At 44.7% G+C, this 14,146-nt stretch overlaps 1 protein-coding gene across 1 annotated transcript in view; it reads left to right on the top strand.

Annotated features, from left to right (window-relative positions):
- Window positions 1-14,146, top strand: part of DGKI (diacylglycerol kinase iota) — a 292,329-nt gene that overhangs the window by 176,342 nt on the left and 101,841 nt on the right. Inside the window, exons 16-20 of the mRNA XM_056846063.1 lie at window positions 4,481-4,536; window positions 5,951-6,013; window positions 7,216-7,289; window positions 9,045-9,156; window positions 12,819-13,018. Coding sequence (XP_056702041.1) covers window positions 4,481-4,536; window positions 5,951-6,013; window positions 7,216-7,289; window positions 9,045-9,156; window positions 12,819-13,018 — 505 coding nt within the window. The remainder of the gene's footprint in view (window positions 1-4,480; window positions 4,537-5,950; window positions 6,014-7,215; window positions 7,290-9,044; window positions 9,157-12,818; window positions 13,019-14,146) is intronic.

The following is a 14,146-nucleotide window of genomic DNA, read 5'->3' on the forward strand; positions in this document are numbered from 1 at the left end:
CATTTTTGAATGAACTATGGAAAAGAGTTTTCTTTTTGTCTTCCTTCCTTCCCCCCTCCCTCCCTCCCTTTCTTTCCCAACTATAAAATCTATAGAGGAACTCTTGAGTTTTTTTACCACTGGGACCATGGCAGGATCACTTGGCTGCTTAGAAACTCCTTAGAACCCTAATAACTTACATACTGGGACTGCCTAGATTCAAACCACAAAGTGGTTTGTTAAAACCAGTTCCTACTTCCCATTTTCTCAGGTTTTGAATGCTTATTATATGTTTTGTATAATTCTAAATAAGTATTTTATGAACTTTTGTTTGGGTTTACATTGCCACGTGCAGACACCTAGACCTTTTGGAAAGGCTACCAAGTAGATAAACCTTCTAGTCACTACAAAGCCTTGTAATACTCACCCTAGATAGGAGTTTCCTGCCCAGAACAAGATACCAAACCAAGAGTGTGACCTCACAATGTGTAGGACCAATTATTACCTGAGACAGGCCCATGGTTGTTTTGGAGGCCATGAAATCCTGAACCAACTGCTCCTGACAAGGCAGTCAGCATGGATGCTGAAGACCCTCAGGACAACCAGCCTAGGAGTCCTCAACACCACCCCTGGGAGTTAAGGTAGGGAGATTGTTAGGCAGCGGGGTGGGTGGCACACTAACAGAATCCCAATCCTGTCTCCCGAGCCAACATTAGATACACAACTTCACAACCTGAAGTGCCCTTGATAGGGCATGGTGCTAGGGGGATAGAATCCTTTTAGACTACAGCAACACTGCCTCCCCACCTGCAAGACCTATGCTGATGTATCAATGGGTAACCTGGAGGGCACAGTTGAGAGAAGTTAACCCCTCCCCCCTCTGTTAGCCGTGACTCAGTGGTCTTTTATATATGGCTGTTTCACCTGCCATCACCCCTGCGACGACTTCGGGTCTTGGTTTTGATTATGCATGCTGTTTCCGACCATCAGAGGTCGCCTCGCTCTCCCCCTGCATTTCCCCATGTTTTGCCTGCATTTTCAAATCCGACATAAAACAGGTCTCTGAATACGTGAGCAAAATGTGGGGAAAAGCAGGGGGAGAGCAAGGTGACCTCTGATGGTCGGAAACAGCATGCATAGTCAAAACAAAGACCCAAAGTCATCAGAGGGGTGACTGCGAGTGAAACAGCCATGCATAAATGACCAGTGATACATGCCTGGTCAGCCTTCTTATCCAGGATTAAATCCTGGATGGCTGCTGTTTTTCCTGTGATGGATCTGGCATTTCGCAGGAGGATTTTATAGCCTGGCAATTATTACAAGGTATGATTCATAGAATCATAGAGTTGGAAGGGACCACCAGGGTCATCAAGTCCAACCCCTGCAAAATGCAGGAAATTCACAACTACCTTCACCCCCCCACACCCCCAGTGACCCACACCCCATGCCCAGAAGATGGCCAAGATGCCATCTCTCTCATGATCTGCCTAAGGTCATAGAATCAGCATTGCTGATAGATGGTCATCTAGCCTCTTCTTAAAAAACTCCAGGGAAGGAGAGCTTACCACCTCCTGAGGAAGCCTGTTCCACTGAGGAACCGCTCTAACTGTTAGAAAATTCTTCCTAATGTCTAGACGGAAACTCTTTTGATTTAATTTCAACCCATTGGTTCTGGTCCGACTTTCTGGGGCAACAGAAAACAACTCGGCACCCTCCTCCATATGACAGCCCTTCAAGTACTTGAAGATGGTTATCATATCCCCTCTCAGTCTTCTCCTCTCCAGGCTAAACATACCCAGCTCCTTCAACCTTTCCTGATAGGACTTGGTCTCCAGACCCCTCACCATCTTTGTTGTATGCTTGGACACAACCCTGATGCTACCCCAGCTGTGGCTTAACTTGCCTTATCTGGCATCTGGCTGCTTTACCACCATGAATTTTGAACAAGAACCTTACTTGTCCTCCTTTTTATACTCTCATAAAACCATGTGAAAAGAATTGTCGGCGTTGTGTTTTGTTGTAAGCATCATAGCGCCAGGCTAAATAAAGATCTGAATGCCTGATGGAAAGAGCTAATGCATATTTTATCATGTTTAAGATGGCTGCAAGCTGTAAGAATAATAATGAAGGGCCGCAGAAGGGCAAACGAATGAAGTGATGACAGCAGCACATTCATTTCTTCCCAAACATGGGCCAGCGTGCATTCCAAATGTCCCTGTGACTATGCAGTATGGATGCTGTCCTGGGTTGCTTGCTCACTTAGGAGGAGCATTACTTAATAATGAAGTCATGGTGCTCTATAAAGAATGAATGGGCATTATTTGAGAGGTGCCAGTTGGATCAGACACATTAGAGAAAAAGGGAAATGCTTTGGCAAAAGCAAGCTGGGTGTCTGCAAGTGGGTAATTTGGGCAGAATGGTTTTCATCACCATCTGCCTCCGGCTCCAGTTTTGAAGGGAAGAGAAAATGTGTCACAGAAACAAAGACAACTCTGAAAGTTTGCTTTGGTGTCATCGTTGTGAATGGCGTCTGGGGAGTTCAGTGATAAGTTATTTTTCTGAGATCCAAAGCGGTAAGGTTTGGGTTGCTTATGTTGTTCGGAGATGCACATCACATGGCCGCTTTGCTATGAAGCTCGCTGGTAGGGCTGCCAATTTTGGCATGGGAAATTCCTGGAGATTTGGGGATGGTGTCTGAGGAGGGGTAATATGGAAAAGGGATTTCCTCTAGAATCCATGGTATCCCATAGAGTTTGCCCTCTGAAGCTGCCATTTCCTGCAGGGGAACTGATCTCTGTAGTTGGAAGATCATTTGTAATCCTGGGAGGACTCGAGGGCTCACCTGGAAACTGGCAACCCTGCCCTGGGTGGTCAGAGTCCAGTCACTCTCTTTTAGGGTTGCCAACCTCCAGGTACTAGCTGGAGATCTCCTGCTATTACAACTGATCTCCTGCCGATAGAGATCAGTTCACCTGGAGAAAATGGCTGTTTTGGCAATTGGACTCTATGGCATAGAAATCCCTCCCCTCCCCAAACCCTGCCCTCCTCAGGTTCCACCCCAAAAACCTCCCACTGGTAGCAAAGAGGGACCTGGCAACCCTACTCTCTCTCTCAGCCTAACCTACTTTACAGGGTTGTTATGAGGATAAAATGGAAGAAGGAAGGACTGTGTATGCTATCCTGAGCTCCTTGGAGGAAGGGGGGGATAAGAACATAATTGACAGAAAGTTAGATGTGTACATCTGGGTTTTAGCATGCTGAGAATATCAGCTTTCATTTTGTAAAGTTCACGTGAGGATACCTGGACAACTGGGTGTCAGTCTTTAAAGTGAAAGGCCAGATTCCAGTGCCGTGCAATTGAAACAAAATGATGGGTCACGCCACTTCCCTGAGACATAAGATATTTTAAGGGTGGTGTCTTTATAGAGAACCTATTCCTTCCGGATTAGTGCAATCTTATGCAGAGTAACTCCAGCCTGCAGTCTTATGCAGAGTAACTCCAGCCTGAACCCACTGATTTAACTCCATTGACTTGGCTCCAGCGGACTCCCAGGTCCCTGTATGATTCTCTGCCTGCCCAAACCATTTCCCTGCTTGCTCCTAATAATAATAGGGTGGGACGTTCCAAAGGCTGGAGACACATTTCCAGAAACAGTTCTTTGGCTGGCTTGATTATCAATAATGTCTTGCATAACTTGGCACCTCACAGTAGGGACATGCAATTAAAAAGTTATTGTTCTAATTCCGCATGGTATCTAAGTACCGTGTGATCTGGCTTTGTTAGTATTCTTATCACAAGATGGAGCATGGAAAGATGCTTCACAATGATTTGGTGTTCATCCAAATTAATGAACACCTGTTGGTTCCGAGGCAAGGCCAATTCAGGTTACAACCAAGCAAACAGGGTCTACGCTGGAGAGCCAGTACGGTATAGTGGTTAAGAGCGGTGGTTTGGAGCAGCGGAGTCTGATCTGGAGAACCGGGTTTGATTCCCCACTCCTCCACATGAGTGGCGGAGGCTAATCTTGTGAACTGGATTTGTTTCCCCACTCCTACACACGATGCCAGCTGGGTGACCTTGGGCTAATCACACTCTCTCAGCCCCACCTACCTCACAGGGTGTCTGTTGTGGGGAGGGGAAGGGAAGGTGATTGTAAGCTGGTTTGAGTCTCCCTTAAGTGGTAGAGAAAGTAGGCATATAAAAACCAACTCTTCCTCTATGTGAAAAAGTGAGCCGTGGCAGCTGAACTCATTTGATGAGAAACTGGTGGCATATTTAGGTCTGTTCATCAGTTCTTGTTGGCATCCTCATCTGCATAGCGCAGAAAAGAAAGATTCTGCTATTTCGTTCCTCCTCTCATGTCAGTAGCCAGCAATGGCTCTTTGCCTGCCAGGAGGAAAAGGCAGCAACCAAACCAGCAAGAGCAATGTACTGTTTAATTGACTTAGAAAATTGACTTTGTGTGCTCTGTCTTATTTATTTTTTGCTTCTTTATTGCAGAAGCCAATCCGGAGAAGTTCAATAGCCGCTTTCGTAATAAAATGTTTTATGCTGGGGTGAGTTCCAAGAGGTTTTCTTGGATTTGATTTTTGCTCACTTTCTTTACTGCTTTAACTCCTGAAGATTGCCATGCTGTTCCTTTGCCCATCACTGCTAGAAATGTATTGTTTCTTATTCAGTAGTCCTGCTGGTATGTAAGGCTAAGCCCCGGGTGTGGAGGGGGTAGTAGACCTAAATGGCTGAAGTAGTTTGATTTGAGTAGATGTGATAGGGAAAAAAAGCCTGTGCAGGGACTCCCAGTTGTTGTTGTTGTTGTTGTTTTAATTAATTGTCCCTCCACATCTGGAGTTCTGGACATGGAACATCCAGTGCATGTCTCATTTGGCCCTTCATACACATGAACCCAAGAAGCTGCCTTATACTGAGTCAACATCTTGGTCTATCAAGATAAGTATTGTCTACTCCAACTGGCAGCAGCTCTCTGGGGTCCCAGGTGAAGCTCTTTCCCTTCACCTACTACCAGATCCATTTAAGTGGAGAAGCTGGGGATTGAACCTGGGACCTTTTGCATGTCAAGCAGGGGCTCTACCACAAAGCCATGGCCTCTCCTGTGCCAAAAAGCACACAGTACCATGCACATCTCCGTGACCCACTGATGAGTCCAAAAACATCCCCATCAGCTGAAGAATCTTGACATCTCATCCACCCAAAGTTGCTCAGTGACACATATGTATTTGCCTGATTTGTCATTTCAGCCATGACTTTATCATATGTGCTTTAGGGTGCAACCAATATTTTCTTTTCTGGGATTTGTTCATAGAATAGAACCTCTGTTTCTGTATATTTATGTCATTGTCTTTGAGCGAAGTTTGTCCTATAAAATAAGGAGCAGGTGTTTATGCTTGCATGGAAGGGACAAATTTTGCCAGGATAGTTTCTCCCGTCATAACACTGCAATGCTGTCTACAACATTCTACTTTTTGCTACTGTTAAAGATTGGATTGAACCTATCATTATGGATTGAACCACATGTGTCTTGAGCCCAAAGATCTCCTTTATGGAACCAATCTGCTGACTAGTCAAGCCAAATTCCCAAAACAAACCAATTGCACCAGAAGCCATTTGTCTGCTTTCCCCAGATGGCAGCTTACTGATCATCCTTATGGAGTATTTTGGACTTGTCTCCCAAATGCTTATCTTCATTGTTTTAAATTTAAGGGTTCTTTGACAACTAGGATCCTTTTGCTGACTTAAAACTAGCAGTAGAGACTTCACACATTTTTTTTTCCTGTTAATTGTAACAGAAAACATTTGGACTAATGCAAAGACAATAGAGGGTGGTTTAATCTTATTAAAATGAGAGGAACACAGGCTGTGAATTCTGATTGAAACAATTTATGGAGAAGAGAGAAAATTCAGATGATGGTAGTATTATATATCATTTCTTTTTTCACCCTCTGTATAATTTAGGCAGCATTTTCAGACTTCCTTCAAAGAAGCTCTAGAGATTTATCCAAACATGTGAAAGTTGTGGTAAGTATAGGAAATGGGACTATGTTTGCACATTCTGCAGTAATGGAAAATGGCCTTAATACACACAAAAGGCTTTCCTTTTATTAATATTCTCCATGTGGATGTAATCACTTTATATCACAACCATGACTGCCTACCTGTTTGCTTAGTGCAATGCCACATTCAGGCCATTTCATGGCACTTTTCCTGAATACTTGTTCTTGGTGGGAGAAGACGAGAGAAACAAATATTGGGTTTGATGCTGTTGCTTTTGGGTGACCTCATGTTTGGCCACTTGGGGTGGGGATCCAGGTTGTGGCATCCCTTCAGGTAGGGAGTCTGGGCCCAGAGCCAGTGGGGACCCTGAATCCTCCTTCCAGACACCTAGGCAGAGTGGAGGAGGAGAGTTGGCTCTATGTGGTTGGTGTGGGCAGGCTTTCCCTTTAAAATATCACATTAAGGGGTTGGTAGGGATTAAAGTTGCCAGCTCCAGGTTGGGAAATATTAGGAGATTTTGGGGGTGGAGCCTGAGGAGGGGAGGGTTTGGAGAGGAGAGAGACTTGCCATGGGGTCCAATTGCCAATGCAGCCACTTTCTCCAGGGGAAGTGATCTCTGTCACCCTGAGATCAGTTGTAATAGCAGGAGATCTCCAGCCACCATCTGGAGGTTGGCAACCCTAGGTAGGGACCAGATGAGAGGTAAAGCATAATAGGGCATGGTGAGGAGGATGCAAAAGAGGGCAAGAGCTTAACTGGGTTGAGATGGCTGAAGGAGAATCCAACAAGCTATTCCTGGACGGACCTAAGAAGAGATGGAGGCAAGCCAAGAAGGCAGAGGCATGTGACTGTGCATGATAACCCACCGGCCAGGGCCCTGAGGATTGGGCAGTGCCTATGCTGGCCAGGGGCTCCCAGAGAAGCTTGCAAACAATGGGGAAAATGTCTGGACAAGTCTATTAAATACACAGTGAGTGGTGGAACTTAAACTCTTCGCCTGATGTTCTCCAATGGACACAACAAGCTTTAATTTGCTACTTCCGCCACATGGGGCAACATCAGGTCATTTCTGTATGTTTCCTCTGGGCATTTTGTGAGACATGACCTTTATATCACTTCTTGTTTGTCATTTCTGATTCTGTCCAAGGCCTCTTTGAAATAATTGACTCCTCTGGTTTATTTTATTATTTGTCTTATGTTTCTGTGGTTGTCTTTGTTGTTGGCAGTGTGATGGCACAGACTTGACCCCAAAGATTCAGGAGCTGAAGTTCCAGTGTATAGTGTTTTTAAACATACCCAGGTAAGGACTTTGTTCTACTCGAAGAGTTCTCAAACCTAGAGATAGAAAGTAAATACCCAAGAATTATCACCACCATACTCTGCCAATAAAAGACAAAATGGTACACCTAGTTCCACTTCTGCTTGTTCTTATTTTGGGACAGGTGGGCCGAGGAAAGGAAGGGAAGAGGCCTATATAGGTTCCCAGTATGCATTAACCTCTTTGGGTTGGTCAATGCTTGTAAAAGAAATAGATTTTGGAGAGGTCATTCTATGCCATGTAAGTCAAGGGCAGCAAAATAAAACAGAAGTCCAGTAGCATCTTAAATACTGACAGCATTTATTCCAGCAGACCTCACTTTTTCAGATGCATATGGAATGCATAATCTTTGCAGAAAGATTATTACAGTTTTGATTGGATTGTTATGTATCTAGCATCCAGGGGAGGCTAGAACCTCTCTCACCATTCATCATAAGCAACAACCACATCCATTCCCTTCCCTTTCACAGGGACTCACACTTGAATAGTTTACAAGCAGGATTTATAATAGGTCCCTTTCTGCTATGACTGCACCTCATCCCTGCTTGTGAAACTTTTGGTTATAAATGTGTCTTGGTTCCACCAGGCTTCTGTTTTATTTTGGAAAAGTAATTTGACTGTCCTGTTGCTTTAGTAGTGGAATACTAGCCATCAATTTGATGGAGAGGTCACAGCCTTCTTTACTTGACTGGGAATGGTGAGGTGCATTTGCACAGTCTTTAAGCTGAGCTGAGATAGTGTACTGGAAGTAGGGTTGCCAGCGCCAGGTTGGGAAATACCTGGAGATTTTGGGAGTGGAGCCTGAGGGGGGTGCAGTTTGGGGAGGGGAGGGACTTCAATGGAATATAATGCCATAGAGTCCACCTTCCAAAGCAGCCATTTTCTTCAGGGGAACTGACCTCCGACAGCTGGAGGTCAGTTATAATAGTGGAAGCTCTCCAGCTACCACCTGGAGATTGGTAACCCTAATTGGAAGGAATTAAAGAAAATCTTGCATTTCTCTTCTTAATAGGGTTGCCAACCTCCAGGTACTAGCAGGAGATCTCCTGCTATTACAACTGATCTCCAGCTGATAGAGATCAGTTCACTTGGAGAAAATGGCTGCTTTGGCAATTGGACTCTATGGCATTGAAGTTCCTCCCCTCCCCAAACCCTGCCCTCTTCATGCTGCACCCCAAAAACCTCCCGTCGGTGGTGAAGAGGGACCTGGCCACCCTAGTGATCAGTACTCTAGGCGCAACCTGAAAACCGATGGACAGCTCTGCTCGCAAATGCCTGCAGGATGGGGGCAACCCTTTTGCATGCCCATAAAATTGGACTTCCTGCCCAAATTTAATCAAACTCTGGTGACCATTGAAGGAGAGTCCCTTGCAGCCACACTGCAAAATGCCCCCCCCCCCAGGAGCTTTGAAAAAAATCCCCATCAACTATAATGGACCTGAAGTTTTCGGGAAACCCAAAAATAAGCCGAATACCAATATTTACCAGTAAGGGTATTTAGCTTATTTCATGTTTACCAAAAAAAAATCAGGCCCAATAAACCCGAACCTGAAGTTTACTGATTAAAAATTTTTTTTTGCACAACCCTAGTAGCTATTTTCCCAGGAAGGGAGAAGGTAGTTTCAGAACTATCTGAAAACATTTGTAGAGTGATACTTGATGTTTACTGCTAAAGACCAAATGGGGCCATATGCTCAATGATCATTCAAGTCCATTGTCTTCAACCTTCTCTTATAGGTATTGTGCTGGCACGATGCCCTGGGGGAATCCAGGAGACCACAGAGAATTTGAACCTCAGCGGCATGATGATGGTTACATTGAGGTCATTGGATTCACCATGGCATCCTTGGTGAGTGTGTTTGCATATTGCTTCCTGCCACCAAACTCTGTCAATCTTTCTGCCTCCTAGTCAGATCTAATTTCCAGACAGATAGACACACACACAATAGCGACTGCCAACAGCAGTTGAGTATGCGATATTAACTTTGCTTATTGGATTTGTCAAGGTGCCATTTTGTGGAGGCAGTGGCTTCCATCTCTTTCCACACCTCACAAGGAGCTTTTAATTTCTCAGTTTTTTTCTGTGCTCATTCTACATTTCTTCTCTTTCATTCCCCATTCTCTTTACTTTCGGAATTTTGTTTTGATGAGGGAAGAAGAAGGAAGCTCCAAGGAACGGCAGCACCCCGAGGATAGCTACCCTTCCCAGAGCTATTGTACCATAGGCATTGTATCCACCACTAATTGCTTTTAATCCCTCCAATAGGTCCGACAGTGAATCTTGAAAATGCTAATTTATGAACTTGTATAATTCAGTAGAATATTAATGGCATCTAAGTACCATGTGACCTGGCTGTGTTAGTTTTCCTATCACAAGATGGGGCTGCCCTTGAAGACCGTTTGGGAGCTCCGGTTGATACTTACAAAACATGGTGGGTGGACTATTGTCAAGGGTGGGTAATAGGGATCATATCCTCCTGTACTGTAAATTTCTTAATAGCTGCTGATTTCCTTCCAGTTATAGTTTGAAGTATTAGTTCTTACCTTCTTTCCTCATTCTCACCCATAAAACTCTAAACAGCCCCAAAGCAAGGTACCTGAAGGACCCCCTTATTCCCATACAATCTCGCCTGCTAATTTGCTTCTCATCCCGTTCTCTGTGTGCACCTATAGAGCTGAAGAAGGTGGCAACCAGAGAAGGGGGTACTCAGGTAGGTGGCGCCCTCTTTGTGGAATGCTGCCTTTCCAGAATTTCACCTGGTACTGAGTTTATTGTTCTTTTAGTTCCAGCTAAAGACTATTGCATTAGACTGGGCCCTTGGCTGAATTTATTTATTTATTTGCTTCATTTATACCCCTCTCTGGGGTTAGTAGAAAGGCAGACTAGGGACTTGAGATCTCTCCTGTCTTGTTGGAGGGGTATATACTCCCCTTGAAAAGCCAGGTTTGCAGCTTGGGAATGCTGCTTGACACAGCAGTCACCTTAGAAAATCAGGTAGCTATGGTGTCTTGAAATGCTTTTGCCCAGCTTCGGCTGGTGCATCAGCTGTGTCCGTTCCTGGGTCAGTCAGATATAGCCACAGTGATCTAAGCCTTAGTTACATCTAGACTAGACTACTGCAATACACTCTCCTTAGGGCTACCCTTGAAGAGAGTTCAGAAGCTGCAGCTAGTGCAAAATGCTGACCCCAATATTACAGCAATTACACTGACTACCGATCCGCTCCTCAGCACAGTTCAAGGTGCTGGTTTTGTCCTATAAAGCCCTACATGGCTTGGGACCAGGATATCTGAAGGACCATCTTCTGCTGTATGTTCCTGCCTGGGAATTAAGATCACAGGGAGAGGCCCTCCTGATTGTGCCACCAATTGTAGCTCATCTGGTGGGCACACAAGAGAGGGCCTTTTTGGTGGCAGCCCCAAAATTATGGAACAAACCTCCCCAGGGAGCGCGCCTGGCTCCCTCACTTTCGATCTTCAGAAGGCAGTTGAAAACAATTTTATTTAGGACTGTATTTGACTAATTTAGTTTTTATTTATTGGCAGTCCTAATGGGAGATTTTAAATTGGGGTCTTTATGCATTTTTATAATTGTTGTTTTATTTATATTTAATCCGCCTTGAGTTCCACAAGGTACAAATGTGGCTAATAAATGTTTTAAATAAATAAATACCCTGCCTTTCTCCCCAATGGGGACCCAAGGGAGCTTATACCATTTTCCTCTTCTCCATTTGATCCTCACAAAAAACCCTGTGAGGTAGCTTAGACTAAGAGTGTGTGACTGGCCTAAGGTGATCCAGACATTCATGGCAGAGTAGGGATCTGAATTTGGATCTCCCAGATCCTAATCTGATACTCTAACTACTATATCACACTGCCTAGTTTCCTGTACCTGCCTTCTAGATTCCTGAAGAAGCAGGTAGCAAATAAAAAATAATTATAGGATGGGGAGACTTGTCTCAGCAGTAGTGTGTGCGAAAAGGATCTTGGGGTCTTAGTAGACCAAACACTGAACATGAGTCAGCAGTATGATGCGGTAGCTAAAAAGGCAAATGCGATCTTGGGCTGTATCAACAGAAGTATAGTGTCCAGATGACATGAAGTGATGGCATCACTTTATTCTGCTCTGGTTAGACCTCACCTAGAGTACTGTGTTCAGTTCTGGGCACCGCAATTTAAGAAAGATGTAGACAAGCTGGAATGTCCAGAGGAGGGCAACAAAGATGGTGAGGGGTCTGGAGACCAAGTCCTATGAGGAAAGGTTGAAGGAACTGGGTATGTTTAGCCTGGAGAGGAGAAGACTGAGAGGGGATATGATAACCATCTTCAAGTACTTGAAGGGCTGTCATATGGAGGATGGTGCCGAGTTGTTTTCTGTTGCCCCAGAAGGTCAGATCAGAACCAACGGGTTGAAATTAAATCAAAAGAGTTTCCGTCTAGACACTAGGAAGATTTTTCTAACCGTTAGAGCGGTTCCTCAGTGGAACAGACTTCCTTGGGAGGTGGTAAGCACTCCTTCCCTGGAGTTTTTTAAGAAGAGGTTAGGTGGCCATCTGTCAGCAATGCTGATTCTATGACCTTAAGCAGATCATGAGAGGGAGGGCATGTTGGCCTTCTTCTGGGCATGGAGTAGGGGTCACTGGGGGTGTTGGGGGAGGTAGTTGTGAATTTCCTGCATTGTGCAGGGGGTTGGACTAGATGACCCTGGTGGTCCCTTCCAACTCTATGATTCTATAAAGTAAATTAATATAAATAGTGAGCTGGAAAACTCCAGAGATGGGGCATCTTTTCCTTTGGATAGGACATTCAATATCAAAAGCACTGTCAAGTGCCTTGAAAATTAAGAAGAGGAAAATTCCATAGCTTCCTTACATATTTTCCCATGCTACCGAGTTCCGTCTGTGTCTAGTGAATTTCCTTAGTGTCCAGTATTTGCCATAACATCCCATCTAAATAACTGAGAACTGGCACTTTGACTATTAATCTTCACTAGGCTATATTCCTCCCCCCCCAATTTTTCTGGTGCCATTTAAAATAATAATAAGTTTCCTCTTTAGGTGCTACCGGAGCTCAGCAAAAATAGAATAAATAGAATGGATAAAAATGTGTTGGTCTCACATTCATCTGCTTTGAAAAGTTGGTCGGTGTTGAGACATAAAAATGTAATTATTGCCTTTCATGTCTTCCTGCTTTAACAGCAAAATTGGTGGTGAAGTTCCTTCAAGTCGCCAATGACTTATAGGGATTCCCCTAGGGTTTTCAAGGCAAGAAAAGAACAGAGGTGGTTTGCCAATGTCTGCCTCTGCATAGTGACCCTGGACTTCCTTGGCGGTCTCCCTTCCAAGTACTAACCAGGGCTGACCTTGCTTAGCTTCTGAGATCTGATGAGATTAGGCTAGCCTGGGCCACATGGTTCAAGGCAACTATGAAATCACACAGTGCAAAATGAACCATGCCCAACCGTATATCATATTTTCCTCTCCTTTTCTCCTTGTTTGTGTCTCTCCTAAGGCTGCTCTTCAGGTGGGAGGCCACGGAGAAAGGTTGCATCAGTGCCGGGAGGTGACACTATTGACATACAAGTCCATCCCCATGCAAGTGGATGGAGAGCCTTGCCGGCTGGCTCCCTCACTCATCCGCATCTCTTTGAGGAATCAGGCCAATATGGTCCAGAAGAGCAAGAGGAGGACGTCTATGCCTTTGCTCAATGAGTGAGTTAGCTGCATGCTTTTCTAGAGACAGGGGATGTGTTGTGCGGGTGAGGCGGTCATAGGATCTGAGCACAGCAAAGATGAGGGGAGGGAGACCCTGAACAGTATAAAGTCATTCCATACTTCTCTAGCCCATATACCATACTGTCTCCTCCTAGCCCACACTAGTCTTTGTGCTAAGCAAGCAAAGGCAGTTTGCAGGAGCCCAGCCACTAGTCCATGAAACATTTGTTGTTCTTTTCCTAACAGTGTGTAGTCTGCCAATTGTTTACATTTTAGGAACAGCTAAGAACCAGTGCCATTTGTTTATAATGATGCCAGACTCCAGATTGGACCTGGGGATCCCCCAAAATTACAGCTCATCTCCAGACTACAGAGATCAGTTCCCTGGAGACAATAGATCCTTTTCAGGATGGGCTCTATGGCATGGTACCCCCCTGAGGTCCCTGTCCTCCCCAGGCTCCACCCCCAAATCTCCAGGAGTTTCTCAACCTGGATCTGGCAGCCCTATCCCTTGCCTTGCCACAGGCTGGGGGCAGGGGCTGGCAACCTTATTTGTTTATGAAGCATCTAACGTGTTCTTATCTGGAGGAGGGATGAATTTGAATGCAGACTAACATACTGTCCACACAAAGGCTTTGCCAGATAATCATACTGATGTAGGACCACCACTCTCTAGCACAGTCAGCCTATGATTGATCCAACTCTAATGCAAATAGATGGCAGAACATACGGAGCTAGAGCTGAAATACCCCTAACCAATTCTTTATCCACTGGGTGTGTGAATATTCCCTGGATGTTTGGCAATATTTCCTCTCCCATCGTCCTTGGAGCTTTGTCTTTCTGGTCTCCATTGGCATTCATTTTGCAAACGACATTTATCCTTCATTCAGATTACTATCAGTCTGACTATTAGAAATGTTAGCACAGTGTTTATATAGCTCATGAGAGTCTTCAAAGGAATTCACATCCATTATCTCAATGATCCTTGCAGCAACCATCTAAGGTAGCTCAATATTATTTTCTGTGTATTGTAGATGAGGGGGGCAAAGATTAAAAGAGTGACTTGGGTGAGGCAAGATTGTTTTTTGCACTATTACAAGGGGTGGGAATGCTTGTGTGTGAATA

This window comes from Euleptes europaea, chromosome 3 (genome assembly GCF_029931775.1).
Source record: "Euleptes europaea isolate rEulEur1 chromosome 3, rEulEur1.hap1, whole genome shotgun sequence".
In the NCBI taxonomy this organism is placed as follows: Eukaryota; Metazoa; Chordata; class Lepidosauria; order Squamata; family Sphaerodactylidae; genus Euleptes; species Euleptes europaea.